The 27,965-nt window shown below is 42.9% G+C and overlaps 1 protein-coding gene across 1 annotated transcript in view; it reads left to right on the top strand.

Moving 5' to 3' along the window:
• Positions 1-2,477: 2,477 nt before the first annotated feature.
• nalf1b (NALCN channel auxiliary factor 1b) overlaps positions 2,478-27,965 on the top strand; it is a gene marked incomplete at both ends in the record, with an annotated part of 79,152 nt that continues 53,664 nt past the window's right edge. Inside the window, one exon of the mRNA XM_083997345.1 lies at positions 2,478-3,209. Coding sequence (XP_083853471.1) covers positions 2,478-3,209 — 732 coding nt within the window. The remainder of the gene's footprint in view (positions 3,210-27,965) is intronic.

The raw sequence follows: 27,965 nt of genomic DNA, 5'->3' as shown, positions 1-27,965 counted from the left end.
TGCCATTAGACCATCCGCAGTTTCAATTCCAGTTAATGTTCCTACAGAAAACCCAGGGCTCCGCGCGGTGAACAGTAACCATTATGATCAGAGGTGAATCACAGAACAAGGGGTTCAGAAACATCAAGCAAATTGAATCTCTTTGTCGAGAGCGCCTGCTGACACTTTGGCGATAAATCAGCAAATTCTGTAAGGGACAAGACTTATTTCCTCGCGTCAGGAAAACATGACAGTAGTGGCCTACATTACTGGCTCTGTCCTTGAAAAGCAGTTTAATACAGAAAAAGGAAAGATATCTGAATGCAGTTTGGTTTCTTTTTGAATTTTGTTAGTGGCTTTTTTTCTTTTAGTTTAAACAAGTAGGCTACACTCAATGAGGGAATAAAAACCTCCATTTGTGGTGTTTGTGTTTGGCAGCTGTAAGCTGCAGCTTTCATTCAAGCCTCAGTGATGTGGAGCTGTCCGTGGTGCTGAAAGTTTCCTGACGATACGCAGGCTAACATTTGGTTTAATTTCCCTCAACTATTCAATACATTATTGTGTTGTGTGACTCTTTGGCAGAAGGACAGTGGCTCCACTAAAACTAATTGGATCGGTGTGAGATGAGCACTCTTCCCTCTCAACAACAAATTGTAGAATAAGCTGCCTCCCACCTAGCCTTAAGCACAAATTAATCAGTTAATCATTTCTGGTCTTATCCCCACTATATTAAAATTAAGCAGGACTCTTCTGTGGCGATCCATGCCATGAACGCTGACAATGATTAGTAGCTTTAAGGATGAGGATAAATACTTTAATTTACTTTTAGAACCCTGAGAGCAACTACAACCACAACCTATCTTCCTCACTCTCTGCTTTTTCGCACGCGCACACACAGGGGAACGCTGCATGCATATAGGACCATACTGTAAGTCGTGTGTTTGTTTTAGACCCACTGACCAAACACAACACAACTGATAAGATGGGACCCACGTACAGGAAACAGGTTCATGATATTGTTAAACCTACAAGCACAAACCTCGTGCTTGTTCAGCTGCTTTCCACTTGTCCACCGGCTCAACCCCATGGCTATAGATTTCACCGGGGTTTGTGAAAGCCTTTAATTTACATCTCAATTCACTTCATCTTGAAGGATCTCTGGTATGGAGCCTATTCAGATCCTTTACTCACAGTCACGTCAAAATACGCCATTACAGGGAAAAGTGCTTCATGAGAAATACTATTTAAATAAGATGTCGTTAAAGTAGGAGAATAGCTTTGGTCCTCTTAAATGATAAATTATAGAAGAAGCAGAACCAGTGAAGGGACATGTTGAGAGGTGGGGCTAGTTTGCACTACTTTATATACAGTTTTATTTACAGGGACACCAGATAATAAGAGTTATGAGGTGGTGAGATGCATGATGGGAGAGGAAAGGAGTAATAACTCATTTTGTGATGCACAAAGGTGTTTGAAGTAATTGGACATGTATGTGAGGTACAACTACCTCATAAATTGAAAGTGTATTTAGTTACTTTGCATCTCTGCAGCCACATCATGCATAAGAAATGGACCAGCTCAACGGATGTTAGTGAAGCAGTCAATGTGATGACTTAACTGCATTGTTGTTCTTGTGAATGGACTCACATCTATCTCTCCTGCACCAAAAAACAAAACAAAACAAGATGGCCAAAAGTGTGTGTGTGTGTGTGTCCTGCCAATGACAATATCTGGAGACTATTCTCTCCAGTAGAGCAGAGAGGATAGCCAAAACACCCTTCAGGACCTTCATGTGTGCCTGTGCTCTCTCTCTCTCTCCCTCCCTCCTCTCTCTCCCTGTGTATGTGTGTGTGTGCATATAGGCAATAAGCTGCTCCGCCACTGCGCAATGATGGAGCTATCGCAACGATGGAGATGACGCAAACAGACCCAGCTCTCCAAAAAAGTGTTTCAAGACGAACATGGCGGCAACTTAACCGCGGTCCGAGATGACAATGGCCAACGGGAGTAAGGATTCTAGGCTTTCCGCCCAGGTACGGGACAGAGAAACCAGCCTGCGTGCATCGGAAGGGCTCGTTGCTCTCCTTTAAGTGAATCTGCAAAGCGAACGGCGGCAGACGCGCAGCGTCAGTACCGAGAGGCTCGCAACAGCTGGTCTCCCTGCACCCCCCGACGAGAGAACAAACCCGGGGAGGGACGGTAAAGGAGAGGGGGGCATGCGGTCAAAGAGGACGCCGTTTCCCCCCGGAGAGCCATGGAGAACCGGGATGCGGCAGCGCGAAGCTTAGTGTGTGCGGGCGCGCTAATTGGATCGGAATAGCACCAATTGCTGCGGGCGCGATAGAGGAGCGCCCTGGACCGGCGGAGGCACGGCACCCCACCGCTACAGAGGAGAACCAACCGGACTCCATCCCCCCCGCCCCCCCTCCCAAGTCAATGAGTATTGTGGCAGAGCAGCCCCCGCGGTGGAGTCGGCCAGGGCAGCACTTTTCTAAAATATGACCAGGGGTGCTTGGATGCGTCGGCAGCATGATGAAGGCTTAAAATACTGGTTTGCACCCCGAGAGAACGAGAAGCCATTTACCGAGTCGGAGCGGGCCCAGAGATGGCGACTGTCGCTGGCCTCTCTGCTGTTCATCACCGTCCTGCTCTCTGATCACTTGTGGTTCTGCGCCGAGGCGAAACTGACGCGAACCCGAGACAAGCGGTCGGACGAGGGGCTTGCAATCACGGACATGGGCGAGTACCCAAACTCCCTCCACCGACACCATATCCCAACATCACCTGACCCCCACCGTCTCGCCAGAGAGCAAGATGTTATTTTTCTAGGGAATTCTACCAAATCTCTGTGGCGAATGGACGCCTGTCACCCTGACAGCCTGTCCAAAGACTGCTTTACTTTCACGGACGCGGAGACCGTGTGCCTGGGCCTCTCCGGTGGAGGGGAGAAGGGGACACAGTTGGCGTACGTGAATCTGAGCGATTTGTACCTTTCTTTTTGTAATACCTACTCACTTTTGGATTTGTTTTACGGGTTTACGAGTCCGGACGTTTCCAATTGCACCCTGGATATGGCCAAGGGGGTGGATCTGCTGGGATGCAGCGAGTGTGTCCGGGCTTATCAGCGTCTTGACCTGAAGGCGGAAGAGAACTACCGGGAGTTTGAACTGCTGGTTCAGAAATACGAGACGGATGCATACTCGGTTAGGACGTGCATGGAGGAATGCAAGGTAGGACTAACGAGGCCACGTCGCGCACGCGCATACACGCTTGTGCATTTAAGGGGGTGGGTTCACAGTCGTCATGGCAACCGCTGGGCATATCTGTCAGTATATTGGCTTTTTTTTTTCCTTTCTTTTTTTTTTATTTGGATGCCAGGGTGCCATTGAGGAGGCTTATACCTGTGCTTGTCCTGCAGCATGTGGCCCGTCAGGTGCACAGCTGCACGGATCCAAGAGGAGAGAGGTCACCACATAATCCTGCAGCCATTCATCATTCCCCCCCCCCCTGTCTCTCCAGTTTCCTTGGCTTCACCTTCTCAGGCTTTTAAAGTCTTTTGTGAGCTGCGACTGTGGGAAGTGACATTTGACATTTGGAGGAAGGTCCAGGCTTGCTGTAGTAGGAGATGAAGGGAGAGAGAGAGAGAGAGGGGTGCTGTTGAGTGGTGCTCATTTCAATATCGTTAATAGCAGCGATTTCTGCACCTAATCCAGGCTTTGTATTGTCCCCGGTTTGCTTGTTGCTCCAATGACATACCTCAGACTGGTGCACAAGCCTGCATGTTGTGCTCATCTACAGCCTCCATACACACAGACAGACACACCTGGTCTTCAGCTACTTCATGCAACAACAAGGCCCTGTTCGACTGTGCCAGTGAATGAAAAAACCTACCTGTAAACACAGACAGTTGCTGATATGTAGACTTAAATTACACTGCTCTGCTTCATTTGTTGTGTGCTGCTGGATGGCTGCAGAGGGCTCTGTCCCCTCCACCCGATTAGCTACATCAGGTGTGTTCATGAGCTCTTCTTTGGCTGAACACTCCTGAGAGATGAACAGGATTTAGAATCGGTGCTATTGAAAGCATGGGATATTGTTAATGACAGTAGGGAGTTTGCTTTACAAGGGTAGCAGAGATTTATGTTGAGCCTGGCTTATACTGTATCTGTTTTAGATGCAGTGCGTGCACTGTGATGCTGCACTTAGGCTTCCACATCCAAAGCTTTGTTTTGTGGCTCGTCTGATCAACTTTTCACCTTCTGCTGCACCGTGTTTTCGACTGATGCACTTGTACCTTGACCGATTTTCTCATCTCCTAACATTAAGGCTTTTGGATATTTCAATGACAGTTGTTCTTGAATAGGTTGTTGTATCATCACCATGACAACATGATGACACAGGGTCAGGGGATGAACTTTCAAAAGCAGAAAATCTTCCCACAAAAGTGCCCAAAATAAGGATCCTGCAACCCAAAGTAATTTCTCCAATATGGATGTTGTGCAAGGGCAGCTGGTCCTGGAGCTGTTAATCCATGTGTTTGTGAAGAGGGAGTTACTGGGAGGATATACTGTGGGTAAAGCTACACATTGAAATCATACGCTGTTCATAGGATTGTTAACCGTGAGTCATACCTTATTGTTATTCCTGTTTGTCAGAGAGTGTGTACATGCATATGTGCACAGTATGCGCTGTATGTTTGTATGTGAATCCATTTCCTATAACGTCTTAGGGCTGCTTCCCTCTTACGCAATCTAATCAGTAGTGTGCATTTGCACTCCTACTCTTTGCTAATGTAATAAGACTCAGGCAGGGCTACAGCAGCTTTTAGCCCCTTTAGCCCAATCTGAATTGCTAATCTGCTTCAGTGTTCGTGTGACCTTTGTGAAAGCACAGCACCCCAGGCCTGCATCACAAACCACTGCTCTTTGAAGAACCACTCTTTTGGACAGTAAAGATACTAGACAGCTTGAAACAATAATTATTCACTAGTAAGTCTTAGCTCTTTTATTTCTCTAATCTCGGGCCTCTCCACTGCTCAAGGTTTCTTTTCACACTGTCTAAGTGAATTCCAATAGAAACTGCAACATCAGATGGTGTTCATGGAGGATGCGGATAAGGTTTTGTCAGTTCTGTACAAGTGGAGGTGATGGAAGAACAGGTAGGCAATGAGATGAAAAGAAAGGAAGAGAGATAATGGAATAAGTGAGGAAGGATTAAGAGGTGAACTGAAAGGAAGTGATAGAAAAAGTAACTCTGTGTTGAAAGTGGAAATGTCACATCAAGACAACAATATCAACACACACACACGCACGCACGCACACACACACACACACATACTGCACGCATCAAAAGACGCTGTGTGAACAGATATAAACTGTGGGATGTTCTTTGAACACCTGGATGGTGTGTGGCACAGACTCTGCCTCCTTTACTGTCTGAGAGTGATGTGTTGTTAGAGTTTGTCAGTCAGCCGAACTAGAAAAATAAAACCAAAATTCATTACAAAACATGTGGAATATCTGGTTGGTGCAATGAAGCATACTTTTAGATATTAAAACAAACCACTTTTTGCAGGATTATTTTAGCTGGGCACCATGACTTACTAATGCGAAGTTTCTGTTTCATTAGAGATCGAGACATTTAGAAAGGCCTTCATGTGATGCAAATTGATGCACAGAGTATTAATTATTTAAAGTATTTATGTTTTTTCAGGGCAGGATCTTCTTCAGTGAACAGATTTCTTCATGTGTGGTATAAACACAAATAGAGGCTTGGCATTGTTTGTAGTCAAAATGATTGGAAGTGCTTTAGTTATTCAACAAACCTCATGAAAGGAGAAGCACTGCGTTTTCCTGATTTCACTGTAGTAAGAGTAGCTCAAGTCTGATAGATTTTATTTGCCCTAACCCTTAAATTAAAATGCATGCACAATTATAACATTGTTGCATTAAGTGACATGTTTCTTCAAATCTACGTCCACAGAAGAAACAAGAGAACTTGGGTGTTTCAGAGCCACAGACAGAGGAGGGAAGTTTCAGTATCAGTATGAGATTCAGTTGTGGCTGTGGCTGCCTCTTGTTTTGAGTCCGACTTGTGACCTGCGGGCTCCACTTCCTGAGTGTGTGTGTATACAAATCCCACGTCTTTCACTAAATTAACCGTCCCAGACCATAGCCACCACTTCTCCTATTAAATTACACTAAACTCAAACAAGATCATTCGATAGCACTCTTTCACTCTGACGTGTCGCAGCAGGAACAAAAAAACAAAAAAACACATTTGAATGATAAAAGGGAATATTTCCATATAGCTCCTTCAGTTTCAGGGTCTTGGCATTGTGTGCACTGTATCACTGTCTTGTCCTCCCATAACTGTTTACAACTGACAGTCAGTGTTTTTAAAGGCTATTTTTGAGGCAATATTTTTGCCCTTATTCTGACAGACACAGTGAGAGAGAGACAGGGAAGTAAGAGTGAGAGGGGAAGACTGCTGTGGTTAGGACTAGGCTTGGGCGATAGGACGAATGTATCGCCAATCGGCCACCGGCTGAGTCCGTCACGGTTGATTTAATTTTTGGCGATTGTCTGGGCGATTTTTTTGCATTTTATTTCGCCAAATGAATGGTCTGCCTCCACAGAATTCAACTCTACTTTACATGGAGCACAATTCAAATCGTGCGTAAATTGGATCTGGCAGCTATAGTTGTGTAACATGTATGTTATTCACACTGATTTCCGACGAGTCAGAATTATTTTTAGAAGAGCGTTATGGCTGTAAATGTTTTATGATATTCAGTGTGCCCTTATTTTGAAATCCTTGTACCGGGGGTTACTGTTAAAGCAGAAGTAAGTGATATATTTGTGTTAATATAAGTCTTAAATAGTTATATCTTCCGACAGCAATCACTTACATAGAGTGTTTGGACCGAAACACGGGTCTGTCAGTCACTCTGCTCTGCTCTGAGCCGAGGAGAAAACATTTCTCGTATCCTACAGTTTTTATCCAATGAGGAGAGAGAACGGCATGCAGGGCTGTGTGTGCAGCCAAGGGACGCCGTGAATGTGATGACGTAGGGACGAGGACTGTTATGGTGCGTTCAAGGCAGCCCGTAACTCGTGTTTTTCCGACCTGTGAAGTTGTACCAGTTCGATCTGGTACGAGTTCACGGGTCGGAAGTTACGAGTGGCCGTTATAGTGACTTTCACAGGTAAAACAGGTCGGAAAAACACGAGTGGGTTGCCTGGAACGCTACAAAGTCGTAAGTTGTGACTTGAAACTGTACTTTACGGTTTCAAAAGCCTGCCTGGAACGCAGCATTACCCAAAACGACCGGATTGCTTACTTCTGCTTTAAGGATACGGAAATAAAAGTAGCGAAGCTCCGGACAGAGTTGCTGTGATTGTATCCACTTTATGATACGTTATGAAGACACATGTGTCTATCACAACAACTGATTATCAAGCTGATTATCCATACGAAAGGTAGGCTGCCGGTTCTCACGGCCCAGACTTCTGTCAATAGTTCTTTTTCTTTTTTTTTTTTGAGGGTGTGTGTGAGTGTGTGTGTGCCGAGCGGACCCGTAGAGACACGCGTCTATATGGGACAGGCTTTTATTTAATTTAGAACAAACCTTATGCTCAGCAAAGATGGAAAATATATAGTCTAATATAATAAAATGGTTCTGTTGTTTGGATACTTTGGATCCAGAGCAGCATTCATTTACAAGTTTAATCAGCACCAATTAAACTTCTTCTAAATAAACGTAAACATTTAATAACTCGGGTCAGGTCGGAGTCGGACCACAGGCTTCTTTTTTTCTTTCTTCCTCACAGGAGAAATAAGGCCTGCGCTGCGCTCACCTTGCTTCTCTCTGACGCGTCGGTGCTCTGGTTGTGATTTATCTGCTGCCTTGAATCCGCCCTTTATACGTGCGCGTTCACAGATTCACAGTAAGACAAGCCGGGGTTCAGTTACCGAGTTGATAACCAGCGTCGTGGTACAGCTGATCCGGAGTGACAGTGTTGTGGATATACAGTAGGTTCAGCTGGATAGGCTGGGAATAACGCCGGGTAGGTTGAGCTTGCTTCGTACAGGCCTCTGCCCTCGGCGCAGCTGGCTCAGTGGTCAGCATAGGTGCACAGTCCACACATAACTTTACCATGCCTTTTAATTTCATACTTAAAATTTTTTCGATTTGATATGTGCACATTCCGTTCAAATAAAACGTTTTATGCAATAAAATATAATTATTCTGTTGAAATGATTTATCTACATACACACCTGCGCTCCGCACACGTGTCATAACTGCCGAATATATCGTCAATCGCCGATTTAAAGGGGTAGGTAGGTATTTTTCGCCCAAGCCTAGTTAGGACTTAACTTTTATGGTTTGTTCTTCACCAGGTGAACCATGGCTAGAGTCACTCTATATTTTAGATAATGTTCATTATTGTATCAGTGATAACAATTGGTCCTTTAACCTCCATGAAATCCATCCATCGACCACCCACCACTGGCTACACTGCTTATCCATGCCAGGTCACAGAGCTGGAGCCAGTCCCAGGCTGACGCAGGGCCTGATAGATTACCAGTCTATCACTGACATACTGTATAACGACAAACAACATTCACACCTACAGTATAGGCAAATTAGAGTCACCACCATTAAAGGGATAGTTCACCCAAAATTGAAATTTCACTCATTTGCTGTGTCTCAATTCAGGGGCTGCAGCCTTCGGAGGACCCAGCCTACGCGGTCTCCGGAGGCAACGGCTTCGGAGGCTCCTCCGTCGGCCGCATCAACGGTCGGTAAATGGGACGGTCTAGCCTTCAGAGCATTTCCTGATCCGAATGTAAACAACGGCCGAACGTAAACAACAGCGTAACGTTACAACGTAACATTTGAAAGTGGCGCCTGCAACGGCTCTTCCGCTTCTCCGCTCCTCACTTTTTTTTTTTAATAAGTAGAATAAATACACGGGCAGTTATCATTAATATACTAATAAACAAACAACTGAACAGCAGCCAGGGGGCTAGGCTATTAAGTGAAAAGAAAATAAAGAGCAGAGTGATATGTTTTCATAGCTTTATTATCATTTGAGTCAGATGCTTTGCCTCCGCTCCTCACCTGTGCAGCCAGAGCAGAGCTCAGCTCAGCGGGCAGCCACACCTCCGAGCCGGCCGCAGAGCCGGGTTACCGTGGCTACAGCACAGAGCTGCTACGTTCGATAGCTAACGGCTAGGTTGCTAATAACAACAACGGTGCAGCAAAGCATCTTGGGATACGGGAGGCCGCGAAGGATAGTAGCGATGCATCCTCCGAATGCAGGGGAAAGGAGGACGCATTTGGAGGCTGCATTTGGAGGACCCTTCGAATTTGGACGAATTGGGACAGCCTTCGCGCAGCGCTGTGACGTAATCGGCCTTCAAATGCACCCTTCGAAGGATGCAGCCCCTGAATTGAGACACAGCTATTATCTACTCATCCTCATGTCGACTAAGGGCTGGGAGAAGTTTCAGAGTTATCCGTGGCTTCTCTGAGTTACAGGGGGTCTCGGCGTAGCAGTGCATTTCCATATAACGGTTGCAAATGGATACCAACTGTCTTTGTAACAAAAAGACACACCAAAAAACATCCAAATACCTCCATGCTGCTCGTATGTAATGTCCGTCTTGTATTGAAGCCCCGAAATGCGAAATTGTCCCGAAAAAAAAAGTCTATTTTTCAAGCTTGTTTGTAGTGGAAGCTCCTCAAATTTGGACTTATTTAATTTTTCTCGGGACAATTTTGCATTTCGGGGCTTCAATACAAGACGGACATTACATACGAGCAGCATGGAGGTATTTGGATGTTTTTTGGTGTGTCTTTTTGTTACGAAGACAGTTGGTATCCATTTGCAACCGTTATATGGACATGCACTGCTACGCCGAGACCCCCTGTAACTCAGAGAAGCCACGGATAACTCTGAAACTTCTCCCAGCCCTTAGTCGACATGAGGGTGGGTAGATAATGAGTGAAATTTCAATTTTGGGTGAACTATCCCTTTAACCTGGTATGCAAACCTTGTATCCTCTGGACTGTGGGAGGAACCCACACAGGAAAACATGCAACCTACATGGAAATCAAGTCCAGAATCTTCTTCTTGCTGAGGGGCAGTAGTGTTAACCACTGCACCACAGTGCTGCCTTCAAAAAAGTAATTAGTTGAATCTAAACTATGAGCTTTCCTTAAACCTAAACAAACCATTACTACAAACCATTGTCATCTCAAAATGAGAGTAGTTCAATTTCCTCTTGCTGCTGGTGTGGGCACAAGGAAAGGAAAAAAACAACCTAGTTGGTTGACCAATAGAACAGAGTCATGTTCAATGTTATTAGTAACACCTGCGCTTTTCCTACTATGATGAGTCAAAGTGTTTGCTGTAAAAAAGGTCTATTGATGCACATTGTTGGGGGGGAGAGTAGAGCGTGGTGCTACCTACTGTTCCCTGGTTAACTCATTTCTCATCAAGACACCAGGAGGATATAATAATAATGAAAAAAAAACATGTTTATAGAAGCCGTGCAAGGCTCTCAGTATCTGATGTTTCCAGAGTCAGACCTCCGTCATTTGAGAGTGACAACATGCCTGTGTACACAGAGGCATACAGGGCAGGTGGCATTAAAGGAAGTTCACGTTATTATGAACAAACAAGGTTCTTGTGTTGCAGCGATCAGCGGCATCGACACAGATCGGTCGGTGTTGGTTTCAGTGTTTGACAAATTTGTACTTTCGGTGCAGAGTACCTTGTGTACACAGGATCACCAACAGAAAGTCAAAAATAATACAGGGAGGACGTGGAGAAGCTGTTTTTTTGTACTGTACAAACCTGATCTCTGTGTGCATGTGCTTGGCAAAAATCTTGCAGACTCATATGTTGTTACACTATTCTTCTCTTCTCTTTGCCTCTTATGTTGTTTACACCTTTTCATCTCTTTGTACCTATACTGTATGTACCGCACACACACACACACATACATACACACACACACACACACACACACACACACACACACACACACACACACACACACACACACACACACACACACACACACACACACACACACACACACAAAGAGCCCCATATGCAGTGTTTCCTGCAGGTCCAGACCTGACTGTCCCTTCCGGTGTAATTTAATTTGCACTCCCATAATTCCCTGCTTTCTCTGGTGGCTGTGTCTCCAGGGCTCTGTCTCAACATGTTGATGTCGTTTCTCCCTCTATCCGTCACTGTTTCTCGCTTACTTTCACATCCTCCGCCTCTTTGTCTTTCTCCCATCAGTGTCAGAGCTCTGAGGAACCTACATCTCACATTCGCATGTCCAGTATCTGCCTCTACATCCATCCCTCCCTCCCTCCCTCCCTCCCTCCTCCTCCTCAAAGACTTACTTACCATCGGGGGCCTTGATTTCCCTCTCCCTCTCCCCCAATCTGGAAATATATGAGTGTTGAGCTCTCTTTTCTGGCTGGAGTGATAGATACTGATCTAGGTTAAGGTCCTTTCCTTCCCTTCAATTACAGTCCTGTCCACACAGATCCCACTGTGTGCTCCTTCACCCAGCCTCTCTGGCCCTCTGCTTATTAAATCACCTCTCCTCTATCACTCTCTGTTTCTACAAGACTATTCAGCTGAGCCCTCATTTAATTTAGCCGTTTAGGTTTCTGCATTACAAGAGCGCTAAATGAACAGTGCAGCTGAAGCATTAGTTTTCAGGTACTGGGTCATAATTCAAACACACTGAGCACATTTGATTTGATAATGGTGCAATGTGAAGCATTAGAGCATCATCAAAATTGTTGCATGGCAATTCATCCAATAACCGAGACAGGAAATTCTCCATCTGGTCCATCTGGAGCTGTTCTGGAGCTTTTGATTGTATAACATGATCTTCCTCAATTGGCGATGTCTTGTGTGTTACAGTTAGCTAAAATTTGCCATTTCTCTCAGTTCCTTTGTAGAAGTTGAGACATCAAGTTTACTCCTCATCATTTGAGGAAGATCTTGCGAACAAAAGCTTCACAGCTCATAATGAACCTTCTGGTTCATCACCACCACCATCATCATCATCAGAAAAGTTCCTCTGTGAACAGGAAGTGTCAACCTTCTGGTGGCACAAGATGCAAACTAAGTGTAACGAGCAGAATCAATAGGCTGCTGTAAATGTCAATTCAAGATTTAACAGCAGTGTTTCAGAAATCTGTCAAAGTAATTGACCAAACAACCCTGTGTGGTCAGAGCGCGTCCCGTTTGAACATACAGAGCTCATAAGCAGGAAATTACTGGGTTGACTCCCGATCAGGTTGATCCTGTACTGAATGTCAGTCTGCCTCTCTCTCCCCATTTCCTGTCTGTCTTCGCTGCTTCTCTGAATAAAAGTGTGAAATGGCCCAAAAATAAATAATTCATCCAGGTGAGCCCTACTGTCCTGTAAGTGAAAATATAACAAAACAAAATCTGCATTGTTTAGTATGTGCCAAAGTATTACGTACAGTACACTACTATGACTTTATATTTCAGCCCAAAATGACAAAAATAGACTTATATACAATATAAGAACATATGTTCCTGTGTATTTAGTTTTAATCAAATACATATTGTCCTACCCTGCACATTTGTCCAAACTGTCAGTTTTCAAACAATTAAAAATTGCTTTAACACAGTACATATTGTTCTGCTATCAGCGCAGACAGCATGGCCCCACTACAAGTTCTGCACTTTTCTCTCTCTCTCTCTCAAATTCAATTAGGGCTCTGTTGCTTCTCTACGCAGCTCAAATAGATCCAGGGAAACTCCCCTTCATATGAGCTGCCAGTGTTTGTTTCTCCCCAGGCAGGAGATAAGGGAATGCGTCTGTTCGAGAAGAGCACAGCAGCACTCCCATGGAAACGCCTCCTCGTCGTCCTCTATTCCCCATCTACGCAGCACAATGAGACCGTACGGCTCCCTCCTCCACTGCCATGGGTCTCAGCTGCTATCAACACATCCACACACACCCATTTCTTTCTCACCGTACCTCCTCCCTCCCCTCCTCTCTCCCTCTCACTCATCATAAGGTCACTATTCTGAAAAACAAAAACAAAAAAAACTCATCCTCACACAGTTAATATATGGAGGAGTGATGTCCTGTTTCTCTGCTGCGTGGGTACTGGATGGGTCTGCAAAAAAATCCAAAGACCATACAGCATGCGTTTTGTCCGATGTCTGTGTGAAAGAGCGACCTGCATCGCCCCAATCCAGCTCCGCCCACAAAGAGATAACATTTACCATGAGTTCTTTACAGTAAATTCATCCAATTCAATCAGATCTGTGACAGGAGCAAATGATGACTTTTTTTCTTTACTGCTGGTCTCTCCTCTCCTCATTTCTCACTGTTGTGCTTACATGAATGATTTGTTGAGTGGGTGATGTGTTATGTTTGATTTTTCTGTGACAAAGTGAAGTAAGAGAGTGTGTGTGTGTGAGAGAGAGAAGGGGCTAGAGAGAGAGAGCAAATGTCTGCTATTGATAACTGACTCCATACAAGATGCATTGAAAGCCGGGGGCATAAAATCGGTAAACATCAGGCATTTATGTATTCAGGCTAATGATGATTTCAAATGCTCAATAGGCCATATGCACATGAAGCGTTCGATGTCTTCATAGCTTCAGAACAATACCACAGGATGCTGCGCGGAGGAATCGTGCACTTGATGGTGAACAAGAGAAAGATAACAAAAATCAATACTATTAGCAGAGTGATTTTTAAAAACACAAACCATTTGGGATATACCAGTGCTGCCACGACAGCCCTGCTCCTTTATTTTGGATCGCACGTGACGTGAAGTCAGCTCCCTCTGCGACACTAACATTGATCCGCAGACTGAATTGTTTATTTGCGATGAAGAGAAATGGGCTTTTCAATGGGATGAGTCATTGATAAAAATGGAATCCATTTAATCAGAACTTCATTGAAGCAGCCCTGTGTAAGCCATTTATAGGGCGTAAAGTGCAAGTGTGTGCTCTTTAGACACTATTTTTAGAGTGATGTCAGTAAGCTGTTTAATGGTGCTGTAAATATTGAATGAGAAATGGAATGGAGCAGTACATCACACCTCATTTACAATCTCTGCTGCAGGTAGAGGCATCTCAATTATGAATGATAGATTAGGCTGATAAATAACTAGTTCTGATCAGTGTACATGTGATCTACTGCATATACTGCTGATGCTGCTCTATATTGTTCACGCTCTCTGTCACCTCTGTTGGCTTCACCCACCAGCTCTCATCCTTCCTTTTTTCCCCCCAAGTGAGGAGGGATTTATTGTAAAACAAGCCTATTCTACCAAATCTCCAAGCACTTCCTGCTTTCATAGAGGAATGGTTGGTTTGTTCCCCTGAGCTTGACTTGTGAGCCAGCATTTCCTTTCAGGCTGTTTTCAAATCCTGGGGTTGTCAAAATCTGAACTTTATAAGAAACATTTGAACCCCAAGTTTGACCATGATGAGGCTAAAGGGTTGTTTTCAAGACATCATAGATTGAAGCAACAGTCAGACGCACTTTTAACTTGGCTCTTTATTCACTCTTGGTACGAGGTACTTTCTCCACTGCAGATAGTGCTCCCTCAACGCTTTAGTGACCTCACCTTCAACGTGCTACACATATTAACAGTGGAGGATATCAAAGGAATACCAAAAAGAAATGTCTGCACTTCTTAATTTGATCAAGGCAGTTTTGCGATTATCTGGAACTAGGGGTGTGCCGATACCACCTTTTTCCAAAACGAGTATTGCAAGTACTTGCATTTGAGTACTCACCGATACCGATACGAAGTACTTATGCCATTACACATAAAGTTACTCATCGTCTGTTATTTGAACAACATTCCTCAGTATTCTTTTCTTGTACATGAGTGACGGCACAAGTTTCACTGCAGTACAAACACAAATTTAACAAAATTGTCATAGCCTACTGACATTCAACATTAGTGCTTTTATAAACATGGCACTGCCAAACATACTGTAAGAATTCAGTAAAACTTGATCATATACTGAGTAACAAAAGTGCTTTGGCAGTGCCACACATACTGTCTGTAATTGAACAAAACAAAAGTGAACTCCTTATATTCTGCGTCGTGCTGAGATTTCAAATGTTTACTATGCCAGTCCGACGCTTTTCTGCTGTTTTGCTATAGCCGGTGGATACCGTTGTATATGACATACGATGTTACAACGTGTATATTTGTGTAGTCTTAACTGTCATAAACAAAAGATTACAAACAAAAGGTTATGGATCGTGTTTGTGTCGCGGTGCGCAGAGACTTAAGTCTTTAAGTTGCTTGTGTTGCGGTGTGCGGTAGATTTTGTCCGTCCTCTCGAGAGTTTTGTTGGACATAAGTAATTCTGCTTTGTTTTTGTCGCTCTCATTCTCCTCAAAATATTTCCACGCTGCTGACATTACTCCTGGCTGCCAGCCTTCCAGTCAAGTGCTGTAAACTGTGCGCTGGCGTAACGTGGTATCGATATTGTTGTATTATTGTCATTTTATGAGTACGAGTGCTTATGTCCGGTATTGGACAGATACCCTCTCTGCATCACCTCTTTGTGCGTGAACCCTGGAAGAGGTGATAGATATAGATAACTTTTGCCCAATGGAAAGGGCGAAAAAAGGGCAACTAGAGGGTCAAGTTGAACTGTGCAGGGCTAGTAGCCACTGAACGTGCTTAGGACAGATTGGTCACATGTACAACAGCACAAAAACTCAGTTTAAATGCAGCAATCAAAGATCAGAGATGCATTCCATTTCAAGATATACTGTATATATGTTGCCTTGTGTTGTATCCTTCTGAGTGTAAGTATGTAAAATGGTCCATGGAAGCATTGACTTGACTGAAATTACCATCCATATACTGTAGCTGTCACATAAAGAGCAAAAGGAAGAAACTCCATCCATCCATCCATTGCCAATACCTCTTATCCATGCATAGAGAGTCACAGGGGGGCTGACAAAAGGTGAGGGTGGGGTACAACCTGGACTGGAGGAACAACTTGCACACCAATTCACCTAGTGTGCATGTCCTTGGAGGTTGCTGGAGGACCCAGAGAAAACCCAGGGAGAGCATACATACATACTCCACACAGAAAGGCTGCAGGAAGAAAGTAGGACAGTGATTACATTAGAACACAAAAAGCCACACAGAAGACCTAACACACTTGTCTGATCCCTGATCAGTACACTTGATGAATGATCAGTGTGGGGGTGAGAGAGCAGTGATCAGTAATCAGTGAGTGAGACCCTGCAAGGATAATGCAAAAGTTTGTCCGAGTTAAGTTGCTAATGTGAGTGTATGACGACAGCGCTGAAGTTATTCTTCTAACCACTGTTCTCTGGACTGGAGTAGTGCCGGCTCTGATTGTCATGTCTACCAGTAAATGCTGCAATCAGATTTGGGATATGGCTGTAACCGAAAGTGTATTAAATTGCATCCGGAGTTTTATTTTTATCTGCATTTGAGACACTTGAAACAGGGTCTGAGACAAGAGACAAGAGGAAGGGAAGACAGGAAGGAAAAAGAAACAGCAAGCCAGCAACAGTGAAAGTGTGCTGACTGAGAAAGCTCCAGTGTGAGCATCACTGGCTGAGAGACAGAAACCAGTCACAGTTCCCAGACTCTGGTGACATTCTCACATTACTGAGTCATCATCATCATCAGCCGCTCACAGCATGTCCTGATTCAGAAAGAGCAGAGCAGAACGGGAGAGAAGACATGCACTTGAACATGCAGTCCCGTGTCTGTAAACTCAAACTGTGCTGTGCTTACACTGCATGAGCAGGGACACAGTAGCACAACCAACCAACCAACAAACACACACACACACACACACATGGGAGAGAGGCTGACAGCGATCAGGTGATGACAAATGAATGGGTAGATCAGAGGGAATACTCAGGGGTGTGTACAGCACGATGCGTGTCAGATCCCCTGACATACTGTATTTTCCCTGGGTTTCGTACAAACAATTCATTTGAGCACCTGGTCCTACCTAATCCTTTACCATTTTAATCAGGCTAGTGTTTCTGTCAATGGATGAGTGTGTGTGTGTGTCTGCAATTGTCTAGCAAGGGGGCATGTGTGCACGCATGAGCGCACGTTGGCATGGCGGCATTGTGGGATGCTGTGTTCTAATTGTTTCCATTGTCATTTCATAAATTCAGGTGATGGGAGCTTTAAAGGAATAGTTCCACGTATTTTGGAAGATAAAATTTAAAGTTTCATGCTTGAAATATAAAATTTTCCATCAGAGGAAAACTTGAGACTAAAGATGTCATTCTTGATTAATCAACCAATTATTTTCATGATTAATTAATCTTTTATTTAATTCAGAAAATAATGGAAATGACTGTTATCATTTCCAAAATAACATAACAGAATCGATTATCCAAGTAGTAACAAATTAACTTCCTGACAGTTGACTGATCATTAAAAAAAACTAACTGTTTTAGCTTTATAGCTGCAACTGCATGATATATTATTATTTTTAACCAGTGGTAACATTTTGACATAAAAAGCACAGGGGCAGTTGAACAGTTGCTTCTGTTATGTAAAAAAAAAAAAAACGTGACTATGCTTTGATCAAAAATGTTTTCAGTCGTGTGTTTTTTTTTCTTTAAAGACAACAATGTGTTGTTTCATAGCTTTTTTTTTTTCAGAGGTGCATCAGGCTAACAACTACTCATTTGTGTGATACAGATTGGTTCTTTTTTATTTACATTTTTTGTGATTGCCTGTGTTTCTCCTAAAAAGCATTTTTTTTCCAGGTGGGGTGGAAAAGCCTCCAAAATAGCATTTAGAGCATATTACACTAAACACCTCCATTCAAACCGATGCAAATGAGTTTGTGTCCTCCTCACAGCCCTCATTATGAAGCCAAAGAGGCTGATTATTCACATCATTACTCCAGTGGCACCTAGCAACCACCTCATAGCCGAGGAGCCTCGTCCGTGGCTGTGATACTGTATACAGTGGACCTGTATGTTAAGTATGTCAGGCCTCTGCGGTCCCTGGTCCAAGTAAGGATTTTTGTGAGTTGGCTGAAGCTAAGAGAGCAGTGTCCCCGCACCCCCTACCCTTCAGTCTGACAGTAATTTGATTGTGGATGGTGCAAGGAGGGGCAGAGAGAGAGAGAGAGGTTATTGATGGGTAGAGATAGAACGTGGAAAAGGAACAAAGCAAGACAGAAGAGAAATGGAGGGGAGCTTGACCTGATGATGAGGGTCTTATCGGCACCTCTTCGTAATGGTTTCCTTTTTTTTGGCGCGCTGTTTGTGTGTGTATTTGTGTGTGAGTGGACGGATGGTGGAAGGGGGTTTGTGGGGTTTTTCACCTGCTGAAGTTCCTCTCTTTGTCTAAAACCCCTTTTATTTGTCCATTCGTCCTCAGCCTCCATCTGCCATTTGTCAACTGCAGCTTTGCCACTTTTTGTTTTATCTTTTACTCCATCTTTGCTTGTGTTATCTCACAGTCTTCTTTTCTTTTTTCTTTTTTTTATTCTCTTTGTTCCATGTTTTTCCTGCTTGGAAACTACCTGTTTGGCCTGGATGGTGCTGCAGACATATCCTGCCTTGTCTCTTTTGTTGCAGTTTTGCTTTACAGCAGCACCACTGCCCTGTTTTATTCATCCCACATTGACTTTTCAAAAGCACCAAGGTAGAAGTAGAGCCCTTTCATCCCTTGATGGTGGGATCGAGTGGTCATATTTACTGTATACACTGTATACAAGGAAATCACTTGAGATGATATGCAACAGGCATCTTTATCTTTCTGTTTTTTACATCTTCCCCTTCATCTCTGTGCATCATTTTTTCCTATCTGCTGCAAAACCAAAAACACAACAGTGATCAAAAAGTACCCATGACTCATTTCTCTTAGCATGAAAACACAACATCTTAAACTAGATTGATGCCTTTTAACCTGTGTAATTGTTATCTACTGTAGATCTAGATATGTCTCTACACAATTTAGGCTCCTTATAGATTCCGTTTCCTACATGAGATGTTTTCATTTCAGGGGCAATTTCACCACAAAGGCCCACTGATGTATGCTTGAGTCACAATTAATGATCCATGCTAGTGGTCGACTGCTGTGGGTTTTTCAAATAGCCGATGATGCAGATATTAGAGAACAGGGTGGCCTATACTGTATATTACACCAATATTATATTCCTGTGTGTGTTTTGCTGTAGATATCGTCTCTCCACTATAATCCCTAAACTCTGACCTCTGTATTGGCACTTTCTCCACACTGTCTCCTCTCTGTTCAGCCCCTCCACCCATTTCCTTTTTGCATCCCCCCCATACCTCTTCTCATTTTTATCAAGGGAGTCACCCATCACACAATCGCTGCCCCGTTCGTCACCCTCCCTCCTCTCACTGGCTTGCTCCCCGTAGCCCTAATCCTACTGTGCAGGCTCTTAGCTGGATAAAGCTGTCTCCCACCCTTTCTCTTTATGACAGGATTTACAGCAGTACCCCTTCATATCCCCCTTTTAGCGCTCTCATGGTAGCTCCCATCGTTACAGGGCTGTGCTCTTTGGAAAGCATAAAAGTCAGTGGCACAGCAGAAGGAAATCCCCAGAGGTCTATAAAACAAACCAATCATAGTTTCAAAGGGTTAAATACAATGGAAAAGACTGTGATATCTCCATGCAAAACTTACTTACTGCATTGAACAGATATTACAGTAAAAATAGAAAGGTCAGGGAAGGACGTTTTTTAACTGGCCTTTACTGTAAACACGTGTTTTCTCAAGCTGTCAAGTCAAGAAGCCTTTCTTAACAGATTATAATTGTCTAAAGATATTCTCGTTGGACATTATTTGTGGGTTTGGTACTTCCCTTATACCCCCCTTTTGGCACTGTGTCAATCACTGCAGTTTCCATTAAACAGCTTTAGGAAGTCAAATCTTTTCTCATGTAAAACAAACACGACCAGGGGCTCCAAATTAGTTTTCCTCAGCCACTTTTTAAAATGCGATTGTCCTCTTTTTCATTCGGCAAACAAATGTCTCTGGCTCTTCATTTTTTCCACAATGTCCTCTTGTCCTTGATGTCAGTTAGTTGTGGTATGCATTGCAGCACTTGAGCATAATTCCTACAGTATAATCTGCCGTGTGTGTTGTTTCATTCCCGCAGTGCAGTGTCTTCGAGTGGGACGGGATGAAAAGGAGACATGAATTTGTCAGACTAGATTTTCCAAATTTCCAGTGTTTGCAGTGAGCAGCGCTGGTGGGCTATGAGGGAAGGCACAGCACTGCATATGTGATTGTGCTTGTATGTGTGTGTGTGTGTGTGTGTGTGTGTGACAGTGTGAGTGAGTAAATGAAAAGAGAGAGTGAGAGAACAAGGGCGACTTTCACAAACTGACTTATTGATTTCCCATTTGAAAGCAGGGGTGAGGTTTCGGACGGGCGAGGATTGGGAGGTGGAGTCATTGAGAGAAAAGAGGAGATGAGGAGGAAAGAAAAAGACAAAAAAGTGAAGCGGGGGGTGGGTGGGTCGCAGATTGACAACAGATGAAACTGATGATGATTTGAAACGTGGCAAGCTGCACACACATGTAGAAGAGGTGAGGACAAACAGGGGGAGGGCTGGTGGTGGGGAGCATGGGGGCTTAACCTTAGATTGATGCTCGGGGTCAAGGCACTCAAGATGCTGATAGCAAAACTCTGGCATAGGAAATGATTGTGACTGATCGATAAAGGAAGATGAGGGTCATATGCTTCACGGAGGACTGCTGGGCTGAAACACCTGACTGCCTCTCTCTCTCTATTTCATCTCTCCGTTTGTCTCTATCAGTTCTCCATTCACCTCACCATCAGCTCAGCCTCTTCCTCTTCTCAGTCTCTGGTTCTCTCTTCTGGGTCTGATCTGACTTTCTCTCTCTCACTGTGATGCTGTAACCCAACCTCGGGGTATCTGCTGTTTGCTCTGAGAGCCAATCCGACAGCAGCGCTCCTGCTAAACCTCAGCTCCCTTCAGCTTTACAGAGCTTTATTGTGAGTTTCAGCTCACTGTGTTTAACTGTTTGACCCACAAATCACACAATCGTTCCTATAGTTGTTAGCTCTAAGAAGTCACCATACACAACCTGTTCAGCACCAAACAACACAGACACTTTGAATACTGATTTATCTCCCTCAGGGGTTGGTGGGAGACCAAAACCAGGGCTATACTAAAATAGTAAATGTTGGCTTGTTATGTGGCCATAAACATGACTCCACATTAACAATACTGTTGGTCCATTCATACTTTCCATACTTTTGGCAGGATCATGAAGTTGTGTCCTTCACTAGTACATCCTCACAACAGTAACATCATTATGTCCTTGTCCAAGATATTTTACATTGACTTGTGCTGTGTCAGACCTCATTAACTTTAATGTAATGTATGTCTCTGCCAAACCACTCCCTACCCCACCCCACTCCCCACATCCAATCAAAACTGCTATAGCCTACTTAACAAGTTGCAGAACTGTTGCTGTTATACAGTGCAACATAATATCAACAAAACTGCTTCTTTATCATGTATTTATTGAACGTAATAAAAAGTATAAAGAGAAAGAGAAAGTTTCAAAATGACACTGAGGCCAGAAAGTGCGGAAAATGTCTAAATATAAAAAAGATGCCGATGCTATAAATCGTTGGTAATAATAGCTGATCGTGAACGTCATTGTCAGCACTTTCACAGATCTATCACTGCATTCTCATTAAAATCTATTTTTAGTGAAGCGCATGCGCTAAGAAGCAGAATATTAACAGTAGTCTTTCAGGTGCGTAGATCTGTGACGTCCTGCTGATACCTACGTAATTTGTTGATTACCGGGGTTGGAAACTGATTGAGAAGTTTGAAATCCACTGTGTCCCTGTGCTTTTCCTCTGCCTGCCTGGATTTCCCTAGCTCAGTTTTTTTTCCCTCTCTCTCTCTCATTCTTTGTGTGTGTCTCTGGTTCCTGAAGCTGCATAAACAGTGGCACAGTGCAGCAGCAGCAGCAGCAGTAGGGGAAGGAGATTGCAGGTGGAGCACATGGTGCTTTTATAAGTCTTTGGCGAAACCTCAGATCCATTTATGTATAGGCATGTGTGAATGTGGTTTGGTCACGCATGTGGTGTTCAATGTGTGTGTGTGAGTGTGTGAGTGTGTAGCATTGTGTGCCTGTTCTTGGGGCTCAGTGTAATCACAGCTCTAATCTGTCCTGCTAGGAGTCTGTGTGTGGGTGACATTAAAGTTCTCATTAGCACTGTAACTCAGCACCAATGTCACTGTGAAGACACCAACGACACATCCACTGCAGCAAAAAAATCTACCCACCATATCCGTGTTTGTGTGTCTGAGGGAGAGGGTAAAAAGCTTTTTAACAGCACAAATGATTTCTTGCACCTATTCTCTCCATTCTTTCCCCAGTCGTAGCTAATGTGCTGTCAATTTCATTACTCATGTAGGCAAAATTAGATAAAACAGTACACGGGTTCTCTGTTTTAACAGCATGCACTATTAAAAGGCTGAATAAGTTATGGCACGCTGCGCCGCATATTCATTAAATAACTTAACAGTCCTGTGTATAGGAACAAGCTATTTGATGTGGCTTTTGCCGAAAGGCGGGAAGAAGGAGAAAGAAGGAATAGTTGGGAAGAAGGAAGAGCGATGTTGCTATGGTGACGGGCTGGAATTGAGTGGAAGATGTGGTGTGTAGACGGTTTTACTGAGTGGAAACCACAGTGAGTGAGTTACTGTACAGTGCAAGGTCTACCGCTGCTATTGTAACCTGAGACGCTGCCTGTGCTGCTGTTTGCATCCTCCGACCAGAAAGACAAGATGGATATTGGCATCTTGTCTGTGTCATCTCATCTCTGCCCCGGTGCCTCGACCCAACTCTGACTGCAGCCTGAATAAACATGGCTGCCAGCGCTCTGCACTAAGTTTTTGCAGATTTCACACATCCCATTGAATCGCCCTCTAATGCTCAGCATCCACTCTTTTACCTATATCCATAAAATGCTAAGATAGAAGCTGGCTGTTCGGGGAGTGGAAATGTGTGTGATGCTAACATGCTAACCTGTCCTATGGAAGACATCTGGGTGCAGCCAATCCAGCGTCTCCTTGCTACTGTGTGAGAGCCTCACACTGGGACACAGATTCAGAGCTGGATGTAGGATGAAAGTTTACAATGTTGTTAGCTGAGGGAAATAAATTTGGAGCAGACTAGATTTTGTGGTTGCCCTTGAATGATTTATTATTATTTTCCTTAGGAAAAAAAAAGAGACTAGGTTAAGTGAGAAAGGCAGCAAAAAGCGAGAGCAAGAAGAAGAGGAAGAGTGAAGAGAGTGATAGCAGATCCATCAGACTTGTCTCTTGTGTCCTTGGTGACGCAGATCTGCAGTTTTTCTGCAGCAGGAACAACAGAGAGTGAGAGAGAGAGACAGAGAGAGCAAAAAGAATATATTTCGAGGGTCAGGGGCTGAGACAAGCAGTGGAGCTCAGGGAATGAACATTCAGCACCTGCAGAGGAACTTGGCTCCTACAGTAGTTCGTTTTTCACTGGGATGAATGAGGGTCTATGATTTGCATTAAATAGGCTAGCATCCCAAATGCAATGGCAGCTTCAGTGCAAAGCAGCTTTATATTCAGTAGCTGTTCTTGACTTGGTGTCAGTGTTGAAATGAATGGATATCTCATTTGGCCTTTGGGCTGGGACTATGTCGTTTTTGTTGTTGATGGTCTGTGTATGTGTGTGAGAAGGTGGGGTGGTAAAAAGCCCAGGGCTGTGGTTGGTTTTTGGAGTTAAATTTTAAGGCTGAAATTAAAGAATGGGTACAGAAAGCTGAAGCAGGCTGATAAAGCTCAGGCTATGTTTTATGGACATATCCTCTATTATTTTGTGCTGTACTGTATATTGCTAAATTGGTCCCTCTATAGGTCACCAGAGCTCTCACTAGCAGCCAGCCTAATGATATGAGGTAATAGTATTCCCCTTTTGTAGAGGTAAATGATGGGGTAAGCAGGTTCACTTAGTCATGCAGAGTTAGCTTGATGACATCCACAGTGTTTTACTACTGTGCTCACCTGTTAAGTGGTGCTTGTGTTACAGCATCATTTTACCACTTCAGCTTTAGCCTACAATTTCACTTAAACATGCAGACACTTCACTTTTACTTACAACGCAGTTTCCCATACTTGTAATTTATGACTAATTGAGCTTAGTTGCCAGAGGAAAACATGAGCTGAAATACAGATTTTACAGGACCTCTGCCGTATAATGTAGGCCTATTCTGAAACTGTATGTGTGGTGGGTGATGAACACAACATTTGGTTTGATCTAATGCAAATTAATAACCACGGCCAATACCGATATTGATGATGTTAATTTTATTAAGCTGCTACTGTCATAATAGAGAGCAACATATTTTGATTTATGAGGACAATGCATCATTACCTCTTGGCTTTGAAAGCGTTTCCTCATATTCTCATTAATTCACATGCATTTAATGTAACATAATTCAGTTCTTCTTTTTTGGCATAAATCCCACTTTCACTCATACACTGACAACAATTAACAGTAATTATTGTGTAAGTGTTATCGCAATTGATCGTCCTTCCACTAAACCATATCACTGATACTTAATATAATAATAATTATAATAAAAGATTTGGCAATCTTCAAGATTATTTGCTTTTTTAAGAAAAAATGTCATGTTTTTTGTAACTTTTGTAACCTCACATGTTCACATATTTTCCCTATATACAACAATGTACTGTATACAACAATAACTGGAGATACAGTAATGTTTTTTTGTATAATTTCACTGTAGAACATTACAAATTGTACTCCAGTCTCCCCTTCACTTTTAGAAACAGCCTGTGTATGCAAATTAGCTTGCTGAAATGACATGTAGGTGTGAGTGTTTATAGCTGTTTGTGTGTGTGGGATGATAAGGGATTGGAATGGGGGCCTTTAATGGGGAGCAATCATAGGCCAGAAAGATGTCATAGAGTTCATGCAGAGAGTGAGACTCAGGTCTCAATGAGGCTTCATAGTCTCATCGCCCACCCTGTGGTCCCTGTAATAAGACCAGGAGAGCAAAATAGAAAAAAGAAGATTGAGTGGGAAAGGCTGTGAGATTTCAGACAATCTAGACAGAAAGGTGTTAGACACACTCAGCCTATATTAATAAGGCGCAGAAAAGTTTAATCAACTTTTTATGAAGTCAGTCTTCCTCCTTTCTTCAAATGAAAGAAGTATCTTTCATTGTCTTACAGTAAAGTGTGCGTAGAGTTCATTAAACGTATGCTTTCTCTCTGCCTTTTTAAAATTTCAACCGGCCATATTTAAGCTGATGCAGTCAGAGTGGTTCTATAAATGGACCATAGAAAACTTTTTCTAAATTAATAAAGGTTAATGCATTCAAGATGGAACACTTAATCCTGCAATACAAGGGCGTTCGGCCGAACATTCACTTTCAGTATGTTTGATATCAGTTTCGTCAATATTTAATGTGGAAAATGAAGTTAAAATTTAAATGGTTTTTCTGGGCCTTTACCAAATCAATCCTTCTGAGGGGTGAAGGTTTTTTTTTTCTTGTTCCTCTGCTACTTACAGTAAAAGTCACATAGAGAGCATGTGAATGTTTGCTCATAATAAACACAACAGGTCAATGTGGGAAAATTGTTCTCTGATTCAATAAGAATAGTATAGTGTTTTGTGATTTGACCATGTTTCAATAAAATGTCTGACATGGTGACTTGTGAATGAAAATGAATGTTAATTATACCAAAAAGAAAACAATACTTATTAATATGTATTTGGAAATATCCCTTTGAAACATAGTTTGGTAACTGTAACATTCAGATTTTCAGTTTTACATGAGAGCAGCAGCAAACTCACAATGCTTATGTGAGTGTTTAGTTTAAATCCAGGAAAGAGGGCAATGGTCACTCTTATGTCCTCATGTGGGTCTCAGCTTCTCTTTAAGAAACTGGCCAAGTCACCGGCTGTTCCCATCAACCAATGATCATGAAACTGAAGGATATTCAAAATACAATAGGCTACTCAATTTAACACAATCTCGGACTGTGGCTCTTTTCAGAGAAAAGCACAGATGGAGCGTTGACATTGGTGACAGCAGGGAACCAAAGTGTCATTCACTGGAGTTATAGTCAAAACACATGAAATGTCTAGAAACAGGCCAACCTCCAAAACCTTCCACTAAACATATTAAAATGTTTTTTTTTTATTAACATCCTTGGGGTTTCTTTTGACTTGAATCCCTATTTGTTAAAAAAAAATTACCTGTGTGGGAACTGGAAATAATTCATCATTTTACTTCATTTCAACCAGCTGGACAGAAAATTTGCTATATCTGACCTGAGTGCTCTTTAAGTAATGTAAAAATGCTGCACAATGGGGCTGCCTGCTGCTGTCAGTTTAGATCTGATCATTTTCCATCACCACATCTGAACCCACGACAGACAGACATGCTCAACACAGAGTGCACAGGAGCTTATACCCTTGTGCTCTTTGCAGCTGTGGAAATAATAAAACGTTACTGATGTCAAAGATGGATTAATCTCTCCCAGGTCCCCTCCAGGGAAAATCAATAGGTCTGAAATGTTTAGTTTATTGATTAATTGATCAGTTAGTTGCTTGAATTAACAAAAATGCCAAAGGGATATTTCTTTTTTTTTTAATTTCCAAAAATGTCCACAAGCCTGTTTGTGGATTTGCCATTATAGGGCATTGAGTGTAAATTGATGAGGGGAAAAATAAATGTAAATGATTTAAGCTCAAGGCTGCATCATAAAAAATGGTTCTGAATTCTTTCTGAATTGCACTGTAGATGTAGGAGATACAGGAAACCTTTTAGGGTTTGTGCACATGTTGATTAAAAATTAAGTTCAGTGAGACAGCTACAGGAGCTGATAGATAGTGATATATATAGTACACCAGTGAGTGGGGGTTGCAAAGCTGCACATTGTTAGTAAATATCCAAGATGTACGGTCCATAATCCATCCCTTTTCTGTATGTAGACCCGTCTGTCTTACTGTAACATATTGGCAATTCAATTTACGATTTCTTTTGTGTAGCTCAAATGAGACTTTAATGCATGTGAGAATATTTCTGCAACTATACCAGTACTGTGGCCATTATTATTTAAATTAAAGGTCATAGTGGTCCACACTGTGTGCAGAGGTTTCTGTGTAAGATGATACTGTAGCAGCTGGACAGGTCACACCTGCAGCTTGTGTAAGGTTTCCCCCCCTTTAGCTGTCTGAGGTTTACCAATGTGTGTATGTGTGTGTGTGTGTGTGCAGTATGTTTTTGTGTTTGTTGCTTTGCACACTCAAAAAAACAGAGAGCGAGAGAGTGCACACCTGTGTATGTTTTGTTCTGTGTCAGTGTGGCCCTCTGAAGCCTGATGTTATCAACCTCTGGTGATGAAAGGTAGATTTTGTCCTCTCCAGGTGTCCCTGGTATAGAGAGGGAGGGAGAAGAGAAGACAAGAGCTTGAACATTCATGACTCGCTTATTATAAACTCTCAATCATAGTTCCAGGTCTAGTCATTGGTCTTAAATCCCTTTGGATTTATAATCAGCCTTTTGTATAATCTCCGACAGGACTAAAAGCCATGGACAGTCACCATGATAATGAAGCACCTTATGGCTGCAGACTGAATAATTTAGTCTTAACTGTCCAAATTTTAGTTTGCGATAAGGTGTAATTAGGGTTTGTAAAGTGGAACATCTGGATGTTATTTTGGTACACGGAGCTACAATTAATACAATTAATTAATCTCATCCAGCAGCTCTGTAATGATCCTTCCTTTGTTAAAGGAGCTATTTGTAAGTTTTGCTTTTGGTAGCTATAGGTAGCAAGAACAGTTCACTTACCAGTATTACCAAAAAGGTCAGTCAT

The sequence above is a fragment of the Trachurus trachurus genome (genome assembly GCF_905171665.1).
Source record: "Trachurus trachurus genome assembly, chromosome: 21".
NCBI classification, from domain to species: Eukaryota; Metazoa; Chordata; class Actinopteri; order Carangiformes; family Carangidae; genus Trachurus; species Trachurus trachurus.
This window is presented reverse-complemented; position numbering and strand designations above follow the sequence as displayed.